Source organism: Eucalyptus grandis, chromosome 6 (assembly GCF_016545825.1).
Source record: "Eucalyptus grandis isolate ANBG69807.140 chromosome 6, ASM1654582v1, whole genome shotgun sequence".
In the NCBI taxonomy this organism is placed as follows: domain Eukaryota; kingdom Viridiplantae; phylum Streptophyta; class Magnoliopsida; order Myrtales; family Myrtaceae; genus Eucalyptus; species Eucalyptus grandis.
Window position 1 is genome coordinate 7,976,881 of NC_052617.1, and position 25,414 is coordinate 8,002,294.

General features: G+C 38.2%; 1 protein-coding gene across 1 annotated transcript; it reads left to right on the forward strand.

Annotated features, from left to right (window-relative positions):
• The first annotated feature begins 22,157 nt into the window (after nt 1–22,157).
• On the forward strand, nt 22,158–23,513 carry LOC120294280 (MDIS1-interacting receptor like kinase 2-like). The gene has a single exon (XM_039314284.1). It carries the CDS (start codon nt 22,158–22,160, stop codon nt 23,511–23,513), a length of 1,356 nt encoding a protein of 451 aa, XP_039170218.1.
• Nucleotides 23,514–25,414: the final 1,901 nt, after the last annotated feature.

The window sequence follows — 25,414 nt, forward strand, 5'->3', positions numbered from 1 at the left end:
ACCCAGGGTGAGCTCGAAGCTCGAGGAGGCATGGCCTCAAACTTCATGACTCGAAGAGATCTTGCAGCCATGACATTAAGCTGAAAGTCAATTTGCCATGGCTGCCGCAGGCTCACATGGAGCGACCACAGTCATGAGCTTGAGTAGCCATGGCATCAAAAAACTTGAGCTTAAATGTCTCTGGTGGCCGTAAACTTAGTGCTTAACTTCTATGGCCATCCTAATGGACCCCATCTCTCTCTTTCTCTCTCTCTGTTATTTTATTTTATTTTATGTTGCTTGATGTGGCTCCAGTTTAGTGTGTTCGTGTAAAATGAGCGAGTTATAGCACAACATGCATATAATTGTGTTTGTGTCATTAATCGAACAAACTAATATTAGCAAAAATTGACCATTGAAAGAAAAATTATAACCTAAAGAATGCTTTACATTTAAAAGTTAGAGGAACGCTTTTTATAAAAATGTTGAGATGAGGACTGTAATTTTCGAGTAAACATAGAAAAACCAATAGAAAAACCAATTGTGACATTACCTATTTTATTTATTTATTTTGCCAATGCTAACTTTTGCTGGTGGATCCCACTCTTCAAGCCGAAGAGATAGGAATCAAACTCCGTACCTCCCCATCCAAAATATGAGATGGTAGGTCATTAGGGAAGGCTTAAGTTGACCTATATGAACTAATTTTAGATTTGGAAAATATATTCACAAGAGCATCATTGGTCTCATTACCCAAAGTAAAATGCGTAAAATAAGTCATAATATATAATGACATATTCCAAGTAAATTTACGAGACAAATGATGATGGTATAAAAAAAAAAAATACATTGCAATGGAGCAAAATCTGGATGGGAGAGGGACATGACGTGCCATCCTCATCCCCGTCCCAGCATTCCCAAACCATCCTTCTTAAATCACCAAATCAAATGTCAGATAAAAGCCATTACGACTTAGCCATGGTGAGGGGGTGGGTTGGTCAAATACCCAGTTTCTTTGTTGAGCATCGCGGCGCACTTAAAAACCCTAACTAATCCCCCACGAATTCGCCAACCTCCCACGCCATCTCCGGGAATGGTGGCCACACAATACTGCCTCACGCTCCCCTCCTTCCTTTTTCTCTCTCTCTCTCTCCTTCTTTTTCTTGGTTTTTGATGGAGAACCACTGGACGATAAGGTGTGTACACAACACGTAACAGCGTTGGGGAGGTTTTGGTCCCTCAGTTGAGCTAGGTGTTCCAGGAAGCTAATTTATACTAGTTTATCGTAATGGAACTCATTTACTTGTCAAAATAAATCAGAAACATGTTGTCAAGGGTTCTGAGGCAAGCAATACCTCAGTGACCAAGCCTCCCGGTGCTCACACTTATCAGTTATCACTCCAGATTAATATATGGCTGCTCCCAAGGTAATCCCTTCCGTGCTATCTTCTTCTAATTGCACTCAAGTTCCCAGCGCAATGTGTTGTTGCGAGGCCTAACAAAAGGAGTAAGCCAAGCACTTGTCGGTCAAAAAGAAAATAGGAAACGATAGCACTTAGATTTGAGGACATTATTTGCAGTATAAAGACCCATTACCATTGGATTCACGATTGTCATTCCTTTTAATTTTTGAGTTCAATTGGACCCGTTTGTCCAAAAGCAATGTCGACTGAACTCAATAAGAAAGCAAATTCAATCGAAGCTCGAGCTCACATGCTGAAAATACTATAAATTTGAGAACCAAATTATTTCTCTATTCCTCACATTGACAAATGTAAAGTCGGGAAAGATCTTGTTTATTTGTTTGTGACGTGTCTAAAGTGCTTAAAGCATTTTGGTTGTATGAAGGTCGGATGGAAAAATGAATGTTATACTAGATATTAGAAAGCTTCAAACAATGTTTTATGGCATCTTTTAAGCATCTAAGTTAAGAGGCTGTTTAGTTAAGCTTTTTAAAAGTGAAAAAAAGCAATTTCTTGCTTTTCGGTTAAATTTTTAAAAATCATTTAAATTTCAAAATAAAATATATGATAAGTTTGTTTGTGAATTTATGTATTCAGTATTTGTATATTGTGAAAAATTTTGAATGTTTCGGGTTAAGAAAAGGTAAAAGTACGTCTATCAAAATATTTAGAGGAAGTAAAGAACAAAAAGTAAATATCTATTCATGGTTTTAATTAAACTACATGATCCTCGTATGGGCATTACAATTGTACGTAGATTGACATCCAAGGGGATGGTTAAGTGATTGTGTTGGTGCTGAGTAAATTTTGGATATGCAAGTGCTAATGAAACATTATCTATTCATTAATTTAGTTTTATAAAGATAATCAACGAGTTGTAAATGTTTTATGATAAGGGAAAATGACACAAATAATTTATGAAGTTTGGCCCAATATATAATATCATCTCTTAGCTTTTAATTTATTCAATATAGTCCTTGAATTTTAGTCTAATGTACAACAACATCCTGAACTTTTAACTTTTAACACATTTAATGTAATCCTTGAAATTTTGGTAAATACATAATCTAGTCCTTGAACTATATGAGAATGTTCAATATTATCCATGAACTTAAGTTAATGGAATGATAACATTGGATATCTTTGTAAAGTTCGGGGACTAGATTAAAACTCCACATTACATATTGGGCTAAAATTTATGGACAATCTTGAATAAATTAAAAATGAGAGAAGACATTCCATATTTGACCAAAGTTCAAGAATTATTTGTGTAATTTCTTGTGAATATAATAGAGAAAGAAATTCATATCAAAGTTCCATTTTTTATTAATCATGGCATTTGTTCCCCATGAGGCAAAATCAAAGTCTCGCGCTTTCTTAATTTTTGTTCGAAATGGTCTAAATTCAATTTTCAAAATTGCCAAATTAAACCTAATCCCCGAATGTGGTGGTCCCCTTCAATGCACTTGATCAAAGAAAGAAAATTTTCATCTATCTATTTATAATTTTTTTTATTACCAATTCTTTTTTTTTTTTTTTTTTTTTTTTTTTTTTTTTTTAGTCGAAAGATAAAGGCTTTTCATTCACTTGTGAGCAAAGATACAACCCTTAAACAGGGCATCAATACAGAGTAAGTCCAACATAAGCTGAGGAGGAGAAAAAGCCCAATTGAGTGGAAGGTTGCCTCTGGCATGGGCCTTCGCGGCCCAGTCGGCTAGGGCATTTGCTTCCCTTCGACAGTGCGAGACGATCAGATTGGAGAACAGCATCTTCAAGAACACACACTCAGCGATCAGATTTCGACATTCCCAGGGTGGTTCGCAGCTTCCATTGATGGATTCAACCAAGGTGAGATTATCCGATTCTATGATGAGGTGTTCTTCCGTCCGTTCTTTCTGTAAAAGCTCCCGAAAAGTGTGTAACAGAGCTTGGATTTCTGTTTCTATGGCCGATCGCGCTCTCACAGTACGGACGAATCCCCCAATCAATCTACCAGAAGAGTCCCGAGCGATGCTAGCGATCACGCCTTCATGGTGTCCACTGGGAAAAGCCCCGTCGAGATTGATCTTTAGTATCCCCTGTGGCGGAGGTTCCCAAATCCAATTAGGGTTCAACCATGTCTTGCGGGTCGGTATGTCAATTTGTGGGGTTCGACTGCCTGCCTGGACCATATTAACTGATGCTTGAACCAGGTGATCCGGGTGTGTTCGCTGATGCCGAAAGACAAAGAGGTTACGGGCTTTCCAAATATGCCAAAGCAGAGCCGCAATCTGCTCGAAACCAGGTACACCTCTCGGTTGATCCTTCTTCTGGTGTATATGTGTATGAAGCCATGTTTCGATACGTTGTATGCTGTGGGGTGTAACTTTAATTTGCACGCTGGGGTGATTCCAGATGTACTTTGTCCATGGACATAGTAGGAATAGGTGTTCTGGGGTTTCGGGTATGTCGGATGAGCAGAGTTGACAACAAGGGTTTGGGGTGATCTTCCTTCGATATAAATTGGCTGCTGTAGGGAGAGCATTCTGACACACAGCCCAAAGAAATACTCGAACCTTGGGAGCTATCTGAGCTTTCCAAATCCGTCTCCATAAGGTAGTAGGTGGCTGATAGGAAGATGAAGGTTGAGATTGAAGCTTTAGAGATGCCATTTGTTTAATGAAATGATAACCACTCTTAACAGAATAAGAACCATCTGCAGTATCTGTCCACACAAGTTTGTCCTCAGAGGAGGCTGATGTTAGAGGAATAGATAAAATTTCGGTAACTATGTGGTCTTGAAATAGTTGACGTAGCAGTTCCTCATTCCACACATGCTGATTATCCAGAATAAGTTCCTGTACTTTCTTCGGCTCTGTCCTGTTATAAGGTCCACCTAGAATTCCCAATTTCAGCCATTTATCTTCTCTAACTCTAATCTGGGTGCCATTCCCTACTGACCATTGGAGTTTGTCAAGAATAGAATCCCTACCGAGAACAAGACTTTGCCAGCCCCAAGAAGACCTCGTCCCTTTCTTTGCAGACCAGAAACTAGAATGAGGGAAGTATAAAGCTTTGAAAACAGTGCTCCACAAAGAGGAAGGATTAGTAAAAAGTCTCCATGCTTGCTTGCCCAAAAGAGCTTTGTTTAAGGAAATTAAGTCGCGAAAACCTAAACCTCCTTGATCTTTGCTCTTTTTGAGAGTTTCCCAGTTTTTCCAATGGACGCCCGCTTTGTTACTACTATTTTTCCACCAAAACCTTGCTATTTGTTGTTCCACCGCCTTACATATGGAGACAGGGAGCTTAAAAACAGTCATAGCATACTGGGGTAGTGCCTGAACCACCGATTTCAACAAAACCTCCTTCCCTCCCTTAGATATCAGGTTTTCCTTCCACCCCTCCAGCTTAGTAGTAACTCTACTTAAAATCCATGCGAACATATCACGTTTAGAGGATCCCCAATCAGACGGAATGCCTAAATATTTCCCTGTTTTGTCCAAAATTGGAACTCTAAAGTCATAAGCCAGATTAAGTTTAAGGGAATAAGGGCAGTTTTTACTCATAAACAAACCAGATTTGTTTCTGTTTATCTCTTGTCCAGTTGCTAGGCAATACTGATTGAGGATATTTGATAAGTTTTGGCTCTCTTGAATTCGACCGTCAATGAACAGAATGGCATCATCGGCAAAGAATAAATGTGATAGAGTAGGACACCATCTGTTGAGTTTAATGCCTCTTAAATGACCCATGCTAATAGCATTCTGGATAAGAGTAGATAGTAACTGTGCCACAAGAATGAATAAATAGGGGGATAGAGGGTCACCTTGTCTTAAACCTCGGGATGGGCGAAAATAATGGAGAGATTCCCCATTCAGTTTAACACTAAAAGAAGTGGTTGAAACACCTTTGCGACATCCATTTCACCCATTGAGCATGAAATCCAAGTCTGTGAAGGTAATCTTTTAAGAAATCCCACTCCACCCTATCATAGGCTTTCTTCATGTCTAGCTTGAGAATTCCCTGAAATTTTTCCTTTCTGTTTCTAGATTTCAGCTGGTGTAGAACCTCTTGAACGATTAGAATATTGTCCTGGATTTGTCTACCAGAGACAAATGCACTTTGTTCTTTAGAAATTAGCACTGGCAGCCAGGTTTTGAGACGGTTCGCCAAAACTTTTGATATGATTTTATAGATAAAGTTACATAAACTGATGGGGCGGAATTGGTCTAACCTCTCGGGATGCTGGATTTTCGGAATAAGGACTAAAGAAGTTTGGTTGATTTCCGATGGCATATGGGCTGTTGCAAAGAACTGTTGAACCGTAGAGAAAACTTCTTCCTGTATAATGTCCCAGTAATGACGGTAGAATAAACCATTTAACCCATCCGGTCCGGGCGCTTTAGTTGCTCCTAATTGAAAAGTGGCTTGCTTGACTTCCTCTCTTGTAACATCTGCTGTTAGATGAATATTCATTTCTGCTGTGACTATTGGACAGCATTGCATGAGAATAGGGTTATAGTCTCTTTGTCCTGCAGAAGTGTACAATTGCTGAAAAAAGTTGAGAGTCTCATGCTTCACCTGATCAGGATCACGAATCCAGTCCCCATTATCATTCTGTAAAATGCTGATTTTATTCCTTTGACGCCTTTGGATTGTGGTAGCATGGAAAAATTTCGTATTCCGATCACCCCAACACATCCAATTAATGCGAGAGCGCATGGCCCAATATTGTTCTTCTTGTGCCCATTTTTGTTGGATTTGAGATCTCAAGGAATTGACCAGATCTTTATCATAATTACATGTAGGCTCATTGAGACAGTGTTGAAGTTGCTGTTGCAAAAATGAGATTTGTTGCTGAGCTTCCTGAAACTTATGTCTGCTCCACCTAGTCAAAGCCGTAGTGGTGTTCTGAATCCGCCGCGAAATGTGGAGCTTATCAGTGGAATGATGAGACCAAGATGTGGAGATCACCTCCCTACATTCTGTATCTTGAAGCCAAAAGGCTTCGAAGGTAAAACCTTTCCTTCTCTTCACTGGTCTTACATTAGTAGTTAACAAAAGCGGGCTATGGTCAGAGCCTATGGCGGGAAGGGCAAGAACCTCTGCCTCTGCATATTTTAAACGCCACTCAAATGTACATAATGCACGATCGAGCCTTTCCTTAACAATGTCCTCACCCTCTCTATTATTACTCCAGGTGTAGGCACAACCCTTTGTGTCAAGATCCAGCAAAGCACAATCATGGAGAACTTCCCGAAAAGCATGCATACGGTAAGAAGGAGCTGGTCTCTTACCTACCTTCTCCCATGGATGCAATATGTCATTAAAGTCCCCTATACACACCCAAGGCAAGGTATGCAAGTTACTGAGCCTCCGTAAATCTGCCCAAAATTGTTGTCGATATTGAAAGACCGATGGCGCATGTAAACAGGTAAGACCCATAGGTGAGCCCTTACCAATTTCTGAGCAAATAGTATCTATATAGTGCGCTGTAGAGCTATTAATATGAAGAGAGATCTGATTCGTCCAAAAAATAACCATACCTCCAGCCAAACCTGTAGGATTTACAACAAAACAGTTTGATAACTTGATTTTACCTTGGACACGCTGGATAAGAGATTCTTGATTACGAGTTTCCATCAAAAATAGGACATCGGGCTTTTCTCGGGCCACTAAGGCCCTAAGTGCTTGAACTGTCAAGGAATTGCCCAATCCTTGACAGTTCCAACTCATGATCTTCATTTATCCTTGGGTGGCTTATTGGGGCAAGCCACCTCAGCCCAATCTCTGACATCTTCAGCCATTATGATGGGAGTATCCAGCAGTTGACAATCTTCAGAAACTTCTGGAAGAACAGAACGCGATCCATATGGAGAATACCGCTTAGCTTTCTTGACCGGAGAGGTCGTAGTCAGCAACAGAGGTTTTTTTAACTTTTTTGGAGTTGGTAACTGACTGTTTAACTTCTGTGACAGCATTGGAACCTTGTAAACCTGGACGCTCCGGGGAAAACGAAGTGGAATCGAGAGCTGTCTTACCAGTGACTGAAATGGGATGAGCCTTGAAGGATTCTCTTTCTACTTGCTTAGAACAGGAATCGGATGGTCCCGGTGGTGGCAAGAACAAGCCTTGTGAAGGAGTTTCAGGTACCGTTTCCTCTCCATCTTCCATAAAAGGTTTTGTTTCATAGAAAGCCTGCCAGAAAGGGCTAGGGTTCCTTGCTTCGGCCTTAAGCCATTGGCCATAATACATCCTGTCACGCTCATCAAAGTTTGCCTCCACATAAGGGATATCTGTGCAATAGGAAGCATAATGACCGATGATACCACAAGAAAAACAGAAGGTCGGTAATCTTTCATATCGAAAGTCTAACCAGAATGATTTGCCTTCCAGTCGAATAAGCTTTCCCGATTTGAGAGGCTTTTGAATATGTAGGTCCACTCGAGCTCTTCCTATATTAAGATTGGAGCCATCTTTTGCTTCAGGTTTAACTTCCAGAACAGGGCCAAGATCAGAAACTGCTCTACTTATCAACTGTTCTGTGCATCGTTCTAAAGGTAAGCCAACAATTTGGACCCAGAATGCACATGTATTGAAATCATAACAATGCAAGGGAGTATTCGGTATCCACGGCTTTAGAATAATCAGATTATTGGAAAAAGACCAGGGGCCACTGTCTAAAATGCGTTGCTTTGCCCCTTCAGAGGGAAACTTAAAAACATAAAGACCTGCTTCTCTTTGTGAAATATCCACATTATCCACACGCCATACCTTCTTCATCGTACTCTGAAAAGCTGGGAAATTTATAGGAGAATTTGCAATAATTTTGCCGACCAGTGTTAACTGACATTCCTCAATCTTCTCTGCAGGAGGGGCTTCATCCCAGACCTCAATTTGTTGAGGAGACCACAGTCGACCAAGGCGAGTGCATAAAGCAGTAAGTCGAGCTTCCTCTTCTTTACTACTATTCTCCATCACGAGTAGAAACAGCAAAGGACGGAAACAGAGTTTATACAGATGACAATATCACATGCAGAATGCCAGACCGGTAGAAATTGGGTTGTGGATGAGACATGCAGATGAATCGGTCGACCCAGGAGCGAAATTAGAGAAGGGAAGACCAAATTCAACCGAAAACAGGATGAAGAAGAGCGCTGGAACAGATGGGAACAGAATTAAGAGGAAAATGGATGAGACTCCAGAAAAACAAGGAATCGGTACTTGTAAATAGGGGATTGCGACCCTTGAGACGAAATTCGGAAAGAAAGACATGGGAAATGCCGTTGACAAACACCATGCGAGATAGAAAGCTTAAAATGGGATTTCAGAAATCTGGGATTAGGTTGAAGAAAGGCTTATGAGCAACAGGAAACTACCAAGAGGTAGAGAGCGACTCTCCAAAGCGAGAGAGAACTACAAAACAGCAAACCACAATTTGCTCGAATAGATTTCGCATTATTACCAATTCATGTCTCTCGAAATCATAATCTCTGCTTTTGCATGGAATATTTTAAGAGAAAAAGTGTGAAATAGTGACCGGATTACCTTGAAAATTTTAAATCTTTATGGATTACAGTATTTTATATAGACATTACAATAAAACACGAATGATTATGAGCTAAGAATTTTTTTCAATGGATTATAGCAGTAAAGGCGATGTAGACTTAAATTGGATTTTAGGCCTAAATTTTGAGAAGTCCCTCATAATAAAAACATACCTATTTTAAATTTTCCAATGGGACAGGATTTTATTGTGGTCCATCACGTGTAGCACGGAGACAGTCCATGACTCGAGGAATTAAGTCCATAAAGACTAAAAAAGAAACAACTTACCGGTTGAAAAAAAAAAGAAGGGAAAACAAGGAAACGATTGCTTCAAAAATGGAGGACGTTAGAGCACGACGATTCCATTCAATTAGATCCAAGATTGCGAAATTGAATCACTCTGCACTAACAATAACATAATTAGACCATTTGAAGGGAAGAATTGAAAAGAAGACGAAAAAGTGAAGGTCTTCACGGTCAAGGCCCTCCACATGATTAAGACAAATTAATTGGAATAAAGAAAATTGGGGCAAAAGAAAAGAAAGATAAATCCTTCACCATCGAATTCGAATTCAATAAATCTTAGTCATTCAATAAATGTGACTGCGATTTTTACCATTCGATCTAATGTTGAAGGATCTGCATATTAATTCAACCCATCACGTGTAACATGATAAGAAAGTTCTTTCATCATTAAATGATTTGTATGTGATTTTTCGAGTGGGGCCGGACTTTATTTGGGGCCGGTCACATGTAACATGATGAGAAACCATGACTCATAGAGAAGAGCAAGCCCATGAAGACCATAAAAGCAAGTCAAGAACCTATAGGTCCAAAGTAGAGAAAAAAGGACATGATAGCATGGTAACTCCTTTCGATTGGATCCTTGATCGTCATTACTCTAATTATTGAGTCCAATCAAATTATAAAATTTTCATAGCTTTGGACTAACAATAATATAATTAGACCATTTAAGGAGAGAGGAGGGGGGGGGGGATTCAAAAGCAGGTGAAAAAGCTAAGAGGATTTCATGATCAATGCCCTCCGCATGATTCAAACAAATTGATTGGAAAAAAGAAAATTGGGGCAAATCAAAGGTAAAGTTGACGTTGATTTTGTTCTTTACAAGGATTTCATGCATTCATACCTTCACGAGGATTGAAGGGGTTGAAGACTTGGTGAGAAAAAGCAGAGGAAGCCCCACACAAAATGAAACGCACTCCTTTCAAAATGTGAAAAAGTTAAGAGGACTTCATGATCAATGCCCTTCACATGATTACGACAAATTGATTGGAAAAAGGAAAACTGGGGCAAATCAAAGATAAAGCTAAGGTTGATTTTGTTCTTTTTGAGGATTTCATGTGTTCATACCTTCATGAGTGTTTTAGGGGTTAAAGACTTGGTGAGCATAAGCAGAGGAAGACCCACACAAGATGAGTCGCACTCCTTTCTAAATGTGAAAATGTGAAGAGGACTTCATAATCAATGCCCTCCACATGATTAAGACAAATTAATTGGAAGAAAGAAAACTGGGGCAAATCAAAGATAAAGCTGATGTTGATTTTGTTCTCTACGAGGATTTCATGTGTTTATACCTTCACGAGTGTTTTAGGAGTGAAGACTTGGTGAGAAAAAATAGAGGAAGACCCACACAAGATGAGTTGCACTCCTTTCAAAATGTGATCTCTTTTAAAATGATTTCAATCTAATAATTTCACAGAAAAAGAGAAAGGAATTATGTGGGAAGAGGAAGCTTCATTGAGCCAGAAGACGTGAGACTTACAAGGAGCATCTACTTGAGCTTGAAAGAACCGGAAGAAGAGTGCCATTAACCATATACTGAAAATTATGAAAACATTGCAAGTGAATTCGCATATCATTATTTGTATATTTATAATTTTTTATTACCAATTCATGTCTATCGAAATCCTAATCTCTGTTTTTTCATGGAATATTTTAAGAGAAAAAGTGTGAGATAGTGACCGGATTACCTTGAAAATTTTAAATCTTTATGGATTACAGTATTTTATATAGACATTACAATAAAACACGTATGGTTATGAGCTAAGAATTTTTTTTCAATGGATTATAGCAGTAAAGGCGATGTAAACTCAAATTGGATTTTAGGCCTAAATTTTGACTGAAGTCCCTCATCATAAAAGCATACCTATTTTAAATTTTCCAATGGGACATGATTTTATTCTGGTCCATCACGTGTAGCACGGAGACAGTCCATGACCCGAGGAATTAAGTCCATAAAGACTAAAAAGAAACAACTTACCGGTTGAAAAAGAAAAGGGAGGAAAGTAAACGATTGCTTAAAAATGGAGGACGTTAAAGCACGACGATTCCTTTCAATTGGATCCAAGATTGCGAAATTGAATCGCTTTGCACTAACAATAACATAATCAGACCATTTGAAGGGTAGAATTGAAAAGAAGACGAAAAAGTGAAGGTCTTCACGGTCAAGGCCCTCCACATGATTAAGACAAATTCATTGGAATAAAGAAAATGGGGGCAAAAGAAAATAAAGATAAATCCTTCACCATCGAATTCGAATGCAATAAATCTTAGTCATTCAATAAATGTGATTGTGATTTTTACCATTCAATCTAATGTTGAAGGATCTGCATATTAATTCGACCCATCACGTGTAACATGATAAGAAAGTTCTTTCATCATTAAATGATTTGTATGAGTTTTTTCGAGTGGGGCCGGACTTTATTTGGGGCCAGTCACATGTAACATGGTGAGAAACCATGACTCACAGAGAAGAGCTAGCCCATGAAGACCATAAAAGCAAGTCAAAAACCTATAGGTCGAAAGTAGAGAAAAAAGGACATGATAGCATGGTAACTCCTTTCGATTGGATCCTCGATCGTCATTACTCTAATTACTGAGTCCAATCAAATTATAAAATTTCCATAGCTTTGGACTAACAATAATATAATTAGATCATTTAACGAGAAAGGAGGGGGATTCAAAAGTAGGTGAAAAAGTTAAGAGGATTTCATGATCAATGCCCTCCGCATGATTAAGACAAATTGATTGGAAAAAAGAAAATTGGGGCAAATCAAAGGTAAAGTTGACGTTGATTTTGTTCTTTACGAGGATTTCATGAATTCATACCTTCTTGAGTGTTTTAGGGGTTGAAGACTTGGTGAGCAAAAGCAGAGGAAGCCCCACACAAAATGAGACGCACTCCTTTCAAAATGTGAAAAAGTTAAGAGGACTTCGGGTCCATTTGGTTTAACTTTGCGGAAATGACTTTGAGAAAACGCAAATATATTTGAGGTAAAGGGGTTTTTCGAAATGCTACACCATTTGATAAATTGCAATCTCAAATAGCATTGAAAAATAACTTTAGCATAAACATCATTTGGCAAAACTCACATCTGTAATTTACTTTTGCTATTTCTTTTAATGTCTAAAAATGAAATCCAGCAGCCGGCTAATTGCCGGACTACCAAATCTAGCCTCCAGACCGCCAGATCTGACGGCCTGAGGTCACGCGAACCCAGGCAGTGTCGCCTGGCTCGCGCGACCCAGGCTACGCCGCCTGGGTCGCGAGTCACACCACCCTAGGCGATGGTCACCAGGGACGCGCGACCTCCCGGGCGGCGATGGGCGGGTTCTAGAGAAGCCCAACTCTTAGGCGGTGAAGACGAAGATGAACGAGGAAGAAGATGAACGATAATGGTGATGAATAGTGAACTTGCATTTCCAAAATGCCCAATACTCAAAACCGGTGCGGACTGCTTTTGGCTTTCGGCATTGAGAATGCTAATATTTGGCCAATGAGCTTTCAAAAATGTTTGCAAACACAAAATATTTTCGAATGGGCTTTGGAGACCCAAAGCCCCTTGGGAAAACTGAACCAAATGAGGACTTCATGATCAATGCCCTCCACAATGATTAAGACAAATTGATTGGAAAAAAGAAAATTGGGGCAAATCAAAGATAAAGCTAAGGTTGATTTTGTTCTTTATGAGGATTTCATGTGTTCATACCTTCATGAGTGTTTTAGGGGTTGAAGACTTGGTGAGCAAAAGTAGAGGAAGACCCACACAAGATGAGTTCTAAATGTGAAAATGTGAAGAGGATTTCATAATCAACACCCTCCACATGATTAAGACATTAATTGGAAAAAAGAAAACTAGGGCAAATCAAAGATAAAGCTGATAATGATTTTGTTCTCTACGAGGATTTCATATGTTTATGCCTTCATGAGTGTTTTAGGGGTGAAGACTTGGTGAGCAAAAACAGAGGAAGACCCACACAAGATGAGTTGCACTCCTTTCAAAATGTGATCCCTTTTAAAATGATTTCAAACTAAAAATTTCACAGAAAAGAAAAAAGGAATTATGTGGGAAGAGGAAGCTCCATTGAGTCAGAAGACGTGAGACTTGCAAGGAGCATCTACTTGAGCTTGAAGGAACCGGAAGAAGAGTGCCATTAACCATATACTGAAAATTATGAAAACATTGCACGTGAATTCGCATATCATTATTTGTATATTGAGAAAATTTCCAACTTTTTGGGTTAAGAAAAAGAAAAAAGTATGTCCATCGCAAAATGTAGATGAAGTAAAGAATGAAAAGTCAATGTCTATTTATGTGGTTTTAATTAAACTACGTGATACTCGTATGGACATTACAATTGCACGTGTATTTAACTTCAAGGTGTTGGTTAAGTGATTCCGTTGGTGCTGAGTTACTTTCGGAGATCTGAATGCTTACGAAATACTATCTACTCATTTATTCTGTCCGTGAAGATAATCAGAGTCGCTGCAATAATAGAGAAGAAACTGACATCAAAGTTCTATTATGTCTCAATCATGACTTTTCTGCACTATAAGGCGAAATCGGGGAGTCCCACGCTTCCCTAATTTCCTCCTAAATGGTCTGAATTAAATCTCCAAATTTCCCAATCAAACTGATTAAAAAAGGAAAAGATTTGATCTCTCAATAAGGCCGCATTTGCAAAGAACTGGGCATTTGTTGTGCATCTGAAGTGGGATTGGTTGGTTTGGCTTTGAGTCACCTGTAGCTATGCTCTAAATTATGTAGTTTTATTGCTCTGACTTATAGAGTGCAATGGCGTAAAAAATTATTCTCATTTGCCCAATCTTACATAGCCGGCTTAGTTATTGTCGCTGCTGCTACTGTTCCTATGATTGATCTTTTTGGAGTCAAATTTGGAAAAGATTATAATCCAATTTGTCTTCTCGACATTATGTTCCGCACATATATGTGCAGGACCTGAAAAGGCTGCTAATCTAATCTGCACTTGAAATTTGTGCTTGGTGAAGACTATCTGAAAAGGGATAATATGAGATTGCCATAGAAAAAAAAAATTGTAAAAATTATCCACAATGGCACCGGTCATGTCACGTAAACGGTTGATGTCCACTTCAGTAATTTTCAGTCAAAATTAGTTGGAATGATTAAATTGGTATCTCATTAAAAAGATTTAAAATTAAATTGACCAAATTAAAAGATTTTTACATTAAATTAACCATATTAAAAGATTTTAAATTAAATTGATATAGATGTAATAGATTTAGAACCTTTTTTTGATAATATCCGCTCAATAATGTGTCAGTGTATGAGTTTTAGTCTTTCTTTTGCTGTGAATGTTTGACGGGTGACTACGCTCAGAGGTCCAAAAACATCAAACGGGAAGGGGGTCGAATAGCTGGGTACAAGTCATGCTTCGTATGGGGTCCATTCATATACGACCTTTTTGTTCCCAGGAACCTCCTATGGGATTGTTGACAGAAGACATGATTCCTGTATGCTGTAACAGGAAAGAATTGACACTGGATGATGGAGAAACGATAAGCCATTGGTTATCACGAGTGTCTAAGTAACATCCGTTTTTTCCCCCAATAGGAAACTTACATTTATTGCTAAAATGATACCTAAAAAGATTCATAAGAAATCTCAGAAATCATCTTAACAAAGCAAGCCCGCAGAGTTGCAAAACAAACCAAAATCTAGAAATAATCTAGAAATTAAGGTATATTGTTAGAGAATGGTTACCAAAGGTGAACATATGCTTGTCCTTCAAGAATAGATTTGTGATTGTATCTAAGTAAAAGAATCGGTAGTTGATCACCAAATCACACATCATCATTAATGATGAGCATACATCGGGATCTCCATTTGTAGTTATGACTTTGTGTTTTGGCACTGTGCACCTAGGTTTGATATTCCCAACACCAAATATAATTTGCATAATTTCTTTTTTCCTTTAGATTGAAATTGAATTTTCACCTCCAATATAAGGTGAGGATGCTTTTTTTTTCTTTTTTTTGGAGGAGAAATAAAGTGAGAATGCTCGAATGAAAATAATTGACGAATTCTTGTACATCTGACAAGTGACATTTTGGAAGTTATGAGTGTTTTAGACTTATCATCTCATCCTTTTTCCAGCTCCAGCAATGGTATTGGTTGGTTTGGCTTTGAGTCAAATTTTGTGGTCTTATTGCTCTTTGACTTGATACAGAATTGAGTGCAATGGCGCAAAAGATGATTCATATGCCCAATCTTACTCAACTGGCTCAGCTGTTGTCGCTGTTGCCGCTGCTTCTATGGTCGGTCTTTCCGGAGTCAAATTTGGAAAAAAAAAAAAAAATTCTTCTAGACATTATGTTTGCATAAATTTTATAATGGATGATGCAGAAATAAATCATTGGCAATCACGCGTGTTTTCTAGCATCCGTGGAGATGAATGCACGTTGGCTTTTTTTCTTTTTCTTTTTTGGGTAGCTTCAGGGATTCGTTCCTCTCTTGCATGCTCCTCTTATTCGTCTTTCGCAATGGAAAGCTTGGAACTTGAAGGAGCCTTGGTTTCCAATTCACGAAGCAGCGACAGTTTCAGCTGGAGTCGAATCACGGAGTAGTGGGTTTTCATTTGACACATTCTTCAGGTATTTCCAGGAAGCAATCACTCTCCTATTTCTTGAAATGAGAACTGTGTAAAAAGATCAAAATTGGATGAAGAAAATTACGTCTTCTATTTTTCTTGCACATGGGCACATTGCAACATTATAGATTTAAGTTTCTTCTGGTCTTAATAAGGAACTTCGCGATTTTCATTTTTCAAGCTAATGGTGAAGGGATGCACAGCTTTCCAGTAAATAATACAATAATAAAAATTGGTCAAGAAGAAAGCCATCAATCATCTTTTCTATCTTTTGAAGTTTTTTCCAAGCAACATAATATATATATATATATATATCTATATATATATATATATATATATATATATATATATATATATATTGGCCACAGAGATTGATAAAGAAGAAAGTCATTAACCGTAATCATCCAGACCAATTCATACGAAATAGGTCAATTCTGAAATTTATTGCTTGATGTGTTGACACTTGAGACTTCACTAAATGTCTTCATCTATGAAAACCTATATTTGATGGTACATGGAAGAAGAATTTTAATCATATATTTATTATCGTTTGAAGCCTCTCTTTAATGTAGTATCATTGTCTCTGCTTTTGCATCCAATATTTTATAAGAAAAATGTGAGATTGTCATTGGATAATCGTATATTTTTCACATCTTTATGGGTTACGGTTATATATAAACATTACAGTAAAACTCGTTTGATTATGAGTTACGACCTTTTTTCGATGAATTGTAAAGGTAGAGGGGATCCGTGCTCCGATTAAGGCATCCAACCTAAATTTTCACCAAAGTTCCTCCATCATAAAAGTATGATTTATGTAAATATTCTGGCCCACCATGAGTAACACGAGGAGAGTCCATGACTCACGAGTGAAGACTACAAAAAGTAAGTCAGGAATTTATCAGTTAAAAAAAAAGAAATAATAATCAATGTGGGCTCCTGACGAGAAATTACTTGATGCACGAGCAAATGTGATCTTCTCAATGGTATGACATTCATCATGATGATTTATTCTGGCAATTGCTCGATGAAACTAATGTATATGAAATATTATGTTTAGTAATTGGTTAATGCATAAAAAGAACCTACGTGGGACCCATTATATTTCATAATTTTTGACTGAACATAATTTTTTTTTTTTTGGTCGGAAACTGAAATATATATTAGATGGGAAACGATTTACATCCTGCTAATATAGCATCCGAGAGAATGATATCGACAAAAGGGGGAGGGGGAAATATAAGCCAGTGTCTAGATGGGCCAATAGATCTGTGAGCTTTAGCGGCCCAGTCAGCAGCTAGGTTGGCATCTCTACAAGCGAATCGAATTGAAAAATTAGGGCAACTCGAAAGAAGATCGTGAAGGGCATGGAAGAGGTGCCTCTTGTTCCAGGGTTGCGGTTGACGATTCCGAAGGATCTCCACCAGTTGGAGGCAGTCCGATTCAATCTGAACTCGCTGACAATGAAAGCCCTGATTGATCAAATGTTGGAGAGCTCGAATAAGGGCAAATATTTCCGCCTAAAAAGCCGAAAGGGCTGGGACTGTGGCCGTAAACATATTGGTAAGATGTCCTTCATGATTTCTGTAAATACAGGCGATCGTGTCGTGCTGTTCGCCAGGAATGAAAGATCCATCAACATTACATTTGATAGTGCCCTGAGTCGGAGGTTTCCATTGACGTTCCACACTGACTCTATCATCTTTTCCTCGAGTTTGACAGGGTTGCAGGGACTTGAATATGCGGCTGTTGATGAGAGCATTTTCCACGACGCGAGTAGGATCAAGGGTCTTCTGTCAGAAGATGGCATCGTTTCGCTGATGCCAAGTTTCCCACATCAGATAGGCAATCTCTTCAAAACTTGGGGAGATCCGAGATAGAGCAGCTCTGGAAGCTACCCATTCCTCCAGGCGTTGGACAGAGGTAAGTGAGATAGGGATTTTAATCTTTTGATGATTCCAAATTCCTCTCGTCCAAGGACAATAGAAAAAGAGATGTTCTAGGGTTTCAGGATTGTTCTGATTGCATAGACTACAGTTTGGGTTTGGGGCAATGTGTCTGAGAAATAAGTTAGCTCTGGTCGCGAGAGAATTTTTACATGCTAACCACATAAACACTTTAATCTTTGGGGCTGCTGTCATATGCCATATCTTTTTCCAGAGATGAGTAGGGTTTTGGTAGGAGGATGAAGCCGAGGTGTGAGGGTGACTAAGGTTTGAAGATAAATAGTCTGAACAGAATTTAATTCGTACAAATATTAGGTTGAACTGCTGCCCTTGTGAGGGAGAGAAGGTTCTACAGTCTGGAAATGTGAGAAGGAAAGCTATAATGTGTGGTCCCATGCTTGCACCATCATTCCTCCGATGATATCGACCATCACTTTCATAGACTTGCGTCGATTGAAGACCTGAGCAAATCAATAACTTGGAATTTGAGTATATTGACACTTAAGTTGATCTTTTTCCACAAATTTACTTGACTAACTAGGTCAATTATAATGAATACTTGGAAAAGTAAGTGGAGCATGGATATTGAAAAATGATCAAGATCCCATAAAATGCCCTCTCGGTCAGAAGGGCAAGATAACAAATATGATCGAGATTCATCATTTTGTACTGTTTAATCATCATCCCCGTATTTTTGAATGTGTGATAAAATAAAATAAAAATAAAAAAGGAAAATTTATCTCACAATATATTGTCAATGCAGGAAAAAAATTCACGACAAGGCCCAATTTGCCCCTTCATTGGACAATTAAAGAATATTAAAATCATATCTGAGAAGTAATTAAATTGCATGATCAATCTCAAATTGGTCTCATATTTGACAAATAAATATATTAGAAGATCAATGAAAAAATCCATCATCACAGGACTATCTATCTCATTGTTTACTTACATTTTAGAGTAATCTATTTGAAAGATCAATCTCATATTGGCTTCATATTTAACAAACGAATAATATTAAAATCATATTTAGAGTAATATTGCATGATCAATAACATATTGAACTAATTTTTGGCAAATAAAAAAATATTATATTTACATATTGTATTTATATTTACGCACTTCGGCCTCCAGCATTTTTTGTTTATCGGTCAATTTAGATTCATGTATTTTAAGTCCCATTGCTCGCATGATTTTCTTGCCGTCAACTCCAAGAACCTCGAAATTGAGCAAGTGGCTCATTCTAGATTTCATTTGCAGAACCCAAGATCAACCCCGTGCCTTGACTTGGTCGTCAACCGTCTGCGAAGAATCAAAGTGGATGAGTCCAAAGTCGATTAATGTTCCATTTGTACGTGAAGGTTTACGGGTTCTAGTCTGTGGATGTGTTCAGTGTGGACTATTCAAACTCTTGCAGAGATAATGCCGGTCTTCTGAGCAAAACGCATTAAAAGGGACACTATTGCTCGCATGATAACCTCTATGCGAAATGCTAACATGAAAAGATAAGAGACGAGAACGAGACTTGTTAGCTTCTTGGTCCCCGCCATGATAACATCCTTCCCACGTATAGTTTGTCAGCTAGTAATAATTCACAGCACAAGTCTTTTCTCAATAGCATCATCATTTTATATACTCCAATGATTTAATGGTGACGTTTTTTTTTTTTTTTGGTCAGTATTTAATGGTGACGTGAATTGACAAAAAAAGAGACGAGAAATAATTTCTGAATTACACGTGTTATGCTAATAGAAATTGACGTGAACTATAAACACTATCACAAATTATCTAGCTTTGATGAAATTTTAAGTTAAAGATTTTGCCGATATAATTTTTAGAAAGGATTTTCATGAGGGAAATAAAACTTTACATACGAAATGGTGGATCGCACGACCCATTAAAACGGGTTGCGTTATAGCCTGTGTGGCATGATCTTCATATGGACATTACAATTGTAGGTAGATTTAAATTTAAGGGGTTGATTAAGGGATTTCGATTGGTGTTGAGTAGTTTTTGGATATGTGAGTACTAATGAAACATCTTTTGTTTTTTCATTTGATTTGTCCATGAAGAGAATCAACATAGTTGATGGAAATAAGAAACTCAAAGTTTCTTTCTTCTTCTTTTAATTAATCATGGCTTTTTTCTGCACCACAAGGCCAAAAATCAGGGAGTCCTACGCTTTCTTATTCTCTTTCTGAAATGATCTGCACTCAATTTCCTAAATTTTCAAATTAAAACCCTATTCCCCCAAATTTAGGTGGAGAACCTCCAGCGTCGGTGATGGTAGGATTGTAGGGAGAGACCGCGGTGCTGATGGAGAACAGAGAGAGAGAGAGAGAGAGAGAGAGAGAGAGAGAGAGAGAGAGAGAGAGAGAGGAATTTCAAGAGAATTAGGTGGATGATTAGGGCACAGTTTGCCTCTGGAGAGGCCAAGGAAGGATAGAGAGAGGGCAAAGCCCGGACCTAGCGACGATGTCCTTTTTTTTTCCCTTGTTCAAGGATGACTAGAGATTTGAGTCTCATTGTTTAGTACTATTTACTTATTATACCCAAATGCCACACGCTAAACTATTCAAAAAAGCAAAAGATATCATTTTGCAATATATCGTCAATCACAAAAAAAAGAAAGAAAATTGTTCACAAAAGGCCCCCATTCGTGGGACATCGCTATCCAACTTTAAGGCACTGGCCTTGACTGAGGAGCTTCGGGAATGACATTCCATCTATAAATATGTTATCCATCTTGTTAACGTTATGTAGATCTGAACCATCTTCCACTTCCAAAAAACCATCCATACCCCCCAAAATCATGGTTTCTTCATTTTTGTTGTCCATCATGTCTCCTTTATATGTCTTCTTCTTCTTCTTCTCCTTGCTCGTCTTGGTTGGCACCACTTCATTTCAGGGGGTAGGTGTTTCTGCTTCCTCCACTTCTTTGTCTACTGTTCACATGACCAGGAATAACGATGAAGCAGAGGCTCTCTTGAATTGGAAATCTACTTTTGACAACCATAGCCAATCTCTCCTCTCTTCATGGCATGGCGACAATCCTTGCCACTTTACCGGGGTCAGTTGCAACTACTATGGAGCCATCGTCCATCTAAATCTTTCCTATGTCGGTTTGAGAGGAACTCTAGATGGCCTTGACTTCTCGTGTTTAACCAGTGTGGTTAGCTTTGAACTCGCCAACAACTTGATCTATGGCTCCATCTCCTCAAGTATTGGTAACCTTTCCAAACTCAACTCTCTTGATCTTGGCTTCAATGAACTGTCCGGGGAAATTCCTCCAAGTATAGGTATGTTGGAGAGTCTTCATTATTTGAACCTTTATGCCAACAACTTGAGTGGACGTATTCCTACCTCTCTTGGAAAATTAGGCAATTTAGTCGAACTAAGCATTTCGGAAAATAATTTATTTGGTTCCATTCCACACGAAATATGCAACTTGAGGAGCTTGACGGTTCTTTTCCTATGGAAAAATAGATTGTCAGGATCCATTCCTTCAGAAATCACAAGACTCACTTCTCTCCAAAAACTTGACTTGTCATCCAACAATCTCACCGGCACAATTCCTCATTCCATCGGAAACTTATCAAATTTATCTATGATTATCCTCTATAAAAATTATTTGGCTGGTCCAATCCCTACTTCTCTTGGAAAATTGGGCAACTTAAGCATATTTGATATTTCACTGAATGCCATTTCCGGTTCCATTCCACAAGAAATATGCAACTTGAGGAGCTTGACGTTTCTTTCCCTACGAGAAAATAGATTGTTAGGATCCATTCCTTCAGAAATTGGAAGGCTTGCTTCTCTCGATTTACTTTTCCTATCATCTAACAATCTCATGGGCTCAATTCCTACATTAGTCGGAAACTTGGCCAATTTAACTATATTAATGTTTGGGGGCAACATGTTCTCTGGGTCCTTGCCTTTTGAATTAAATAGGTTAACCCATTTGACTTACTTGGATATGAGTGACAATGAACTAGAGGGGGAACTGCCAAAAGATGTGTGCCTTGGGAGATCATTGAAATATTTCTCTGCCTTCAAAAATCATTTCACGGGGCCCATCCCAAGAAGCTTAGAGAGTTGTAGTACATTAATTAGATTGAGGCTAGAAGAAAACCAACTTACTGGAAGCATAACAAAAGCTTTCGGAATATATCCGCATCTAAATTATGTAGACTTAAGCCACAATCATTTGAATGGTGAACTTTCATGGAAATGGGAGCATTGTCCTAATTTGACGAGCTTAAAGATATCAAACAACAAAATTTCTGGTGAGGTACCTGCAATATTTGGAAGGATGGCTCAGTTACAATTACTAAAACTTTCTTCAAATTTTTTAAGTGGGGAGATTCCAAGGGAATTGGGAAATCTATCAATGTTGTTCGAACTCGATCTAAGCAACAATGTTATCATGGGAAATGTCCCAACTGAGATTGGACTTTTATCTCGTTTGGCACATTTGAACTTGGCATCAAACAATTTGAGCGGATTGATGCCAGTGCAGCTAGGGTCATGCAAAAGCTTGTTGACCTTGAACATGAGCAAAAACAAACTTTGGACAAGCATTCCTCTAGAGATAGGCAATGCACAGTTCCTTGAGGTTCTTGACATAAGTCATAATTTGCTGACTGGAAACATACCAGGAGTACTTGGACAGTTGAAAATGCTACAAGTTCTAAATATCTCCCACAACAGCCTTTCTGGTTCAATTCCACGTACTTTCAATGATATGTTAGCCTTAACTTCCATTGATTTGTCCTACAATAACCTAGAAGGTCCTCTCCCAAATGTCAAAGCTTTCAATGAGGCTCCATTTGAGGCAATGCAACATAACAAAGGGCTTTGTGGAAATGTTAGTGGTCTACCGAAATGCAATTCTATCAAGAGCAAGAAACGCAATTCCCATGTTGGAGTTAGAATCGCAATCATCATCTTTTTCTCGTTGTTGGGAATTATCCTTCTCTCTTGCATCTTGGTCGTTCTTATAATCATCAATCCTCATCGAAGAGGAATTATCAAGAGAGAGGATAACAAACGGGCAAATGATTTGGATTTCATGCATATTTTGAGTTATGATGGCAAAGTTTTCTATAATAGAATCTTCGAGGCCACAGAAGGATTTGACTCGAAGTACTATGTGGGCGAAGGAGCATATGGAATTGTTTATAAAGCCAATATATCGGAAGGTCAAACGTTTGCTATAAAGCAAATCTCATCATCCCAGGACGATAGTGAGATTGTTGATTTGATACCATTTGAAAGGGAAATTCAAGCCTTAAGAAATCTACGCCATCGTAATATCGTGAAATTTTATGGCTTCTGCTCTCATGTCCAACGCTATTTTTTGGTGTACGAGTACATGGAAAGAGGAAGCTTGAGAACAATTTTGAACGATAATGAAAGAGTAGTAGAATTTCATTGGGACAAGAGGGTGAATGTGGTCCGAGGAGTTGCGGATGCTCTATCCTATATGCATCACGAATGTTCACCTCCGTTGATTCATCAAGACTTGACCAGTAACAACGTTCTATTGGATCACAATTATGAGGCTCATGTTTCTGATTTTGGCACCGCAAGACTATTGAGGCCAGATTCATCAAACTGGACTATTGTTGCTGGCACCATAGGGTATATTGCGCCAGGTACTTCGTAATTTTTTCGATTTCACCAGCATTCAGTGTCAAATATCCCTTCTTTTGTTATTTAATCTTCTTATAGAAATTTGTTTATGCATTTAGAGAATTCAAGTTTAATGTTGATCAGAAAGCCTTCTGAATTTCCTAATAAGGAAGAATTGGGAAAAGAGGTAAAAATTATGATCGATCCATCTCAAGGATATGAAATTTGTGTTACCTAAATGACGCGAGCATCAATTTGAAAAGGATATGAAATCCTTTGAATGCCTCTCAAGTGTAAATTCCCATGCTCAAATCAACGTTGTAAGCATAGATGAGGTAGAAATTTGTACTTGTAATTGTTACCTCGTGGGAAGCAGTGTTGTCAATTTGAAAACAACTTATGATCAAGGTTATTAAAAAAAAATCGTGAATTCTCCACTTGCAGAGCTAGCTTATTCTTCGATTCCTACCGAAAAGTGCGATGTATATAGTTTTGGAGTCGTCGCATTAGAGACAATCATGGGAAAGCATCCAGGAGATTATGTCTTTAGGGAATGTTCATCATCCACCCAAACTGAGTCGCCAACAATGTTGAAGGATGTGTTGGATCAACGTCTCTCACCTTCTAGACTCTGTCTTCGAGATGCACAAGACATAGTGTCAATTGCCAAGCTAGCATTCACATGCTTGCAAGCCGATCCGCGACTTCGACCGACCATGGGACAAGTCTCGCGTGAACTTCGCGTTCAAGTACCCCTAGAAACGCCACTCTCTACAATCACCTTGGAGCAACTCCGCAATCTCAATGTTTGGAAATTCGGAGCGTTCACAGGATTTGGTAAGTTTTGAAGTTACTTTTTCATATGCTATTGTGTTTGATTTTTAATCATGATGGCGATCGGCTTTTAAATACTTTCTTAGTTCTCACTAATCCTAATTGTGTGATTTACGATGTTCACTGCAGAGCTAGCTTCAACGTTACAGGAATAATGCAATGTTTAAGTTTGGAGTCGCGGGACAAAAATAATTAGGGACGGCTTTCGGGGAGATCTAATTTCATGATTATTTCCAACTTTTTGCAGAGCGATCAGCAAGTGAACTTGCAAAATGCATTAAATTGACATCTCTTGCCTTCTTTCAATCGAGATGTGAAAAACATGTAGTTTTTATTGCTAGAAGAGATAATGATATCGGTAGCCTATGCACTTTTTTGATATATAGTGTCATAATTGAACTTTCAATTGGTTTCATCTTACTTTTTATTGATGTGCACTATTGTCCTAAAACTTTCAGTTGGTCCAATGAGATCCTAATATATTTTGATATGTTTATTTTCATTCTTCCAGTGATTAATTTATATGAAATTTGTCAAGGACATCAATATAAGAAAGTTAATGTTTGATGGAGAAAATTATGTGGACTTCGCACGTGTCATTTTGACTTGAAATTGCAAAACTATAAACAATTGGTTTAAGACTGATTGTGCAATTCGTCCGTTCACCCTTTTCCGCTATTTGACATTATTAAAGTCGCTACTTTTAAAACTTTGAAGATGAGCAATAAAGATGAGAACAACTAGTTATTTTTCTTCCCCTTGCGTACGTTTTCGAAAAAAGTTAATTAATTTATAGAAATTATTTTTCTGCCAAATAATTTGAAGAACTTATCTAAAAATGCCCTTTTTACATATCCAATCCCATCACAAATTTATGTATCTGCAATTACTTTGGGGATTAGCGATTAGTGATTAGCGATCACAAATTTATGAATCTTGCTGCATCAGCCTTTAAAGTTACCATCTTAATAACAAAATTATTTTTGCCAGGATGTTATATATACTGAGGAAACTATTATGACAACTGGCAAGTAAAAAAACGAAATACATGACATAGTACAGAGACTCAAACTTAAACCAATACATCTCATTATAAAATCA

What these genes read in the sequence shown, in the direction of transcription:
- LOC120294280 (XM_039314284.1), top strand. Translation starts at nt 22,158, where the DNA reads ATGGCTCAGTTACAATTACTAAAACTTTCTTCAAATTTTTTAAGTGGG.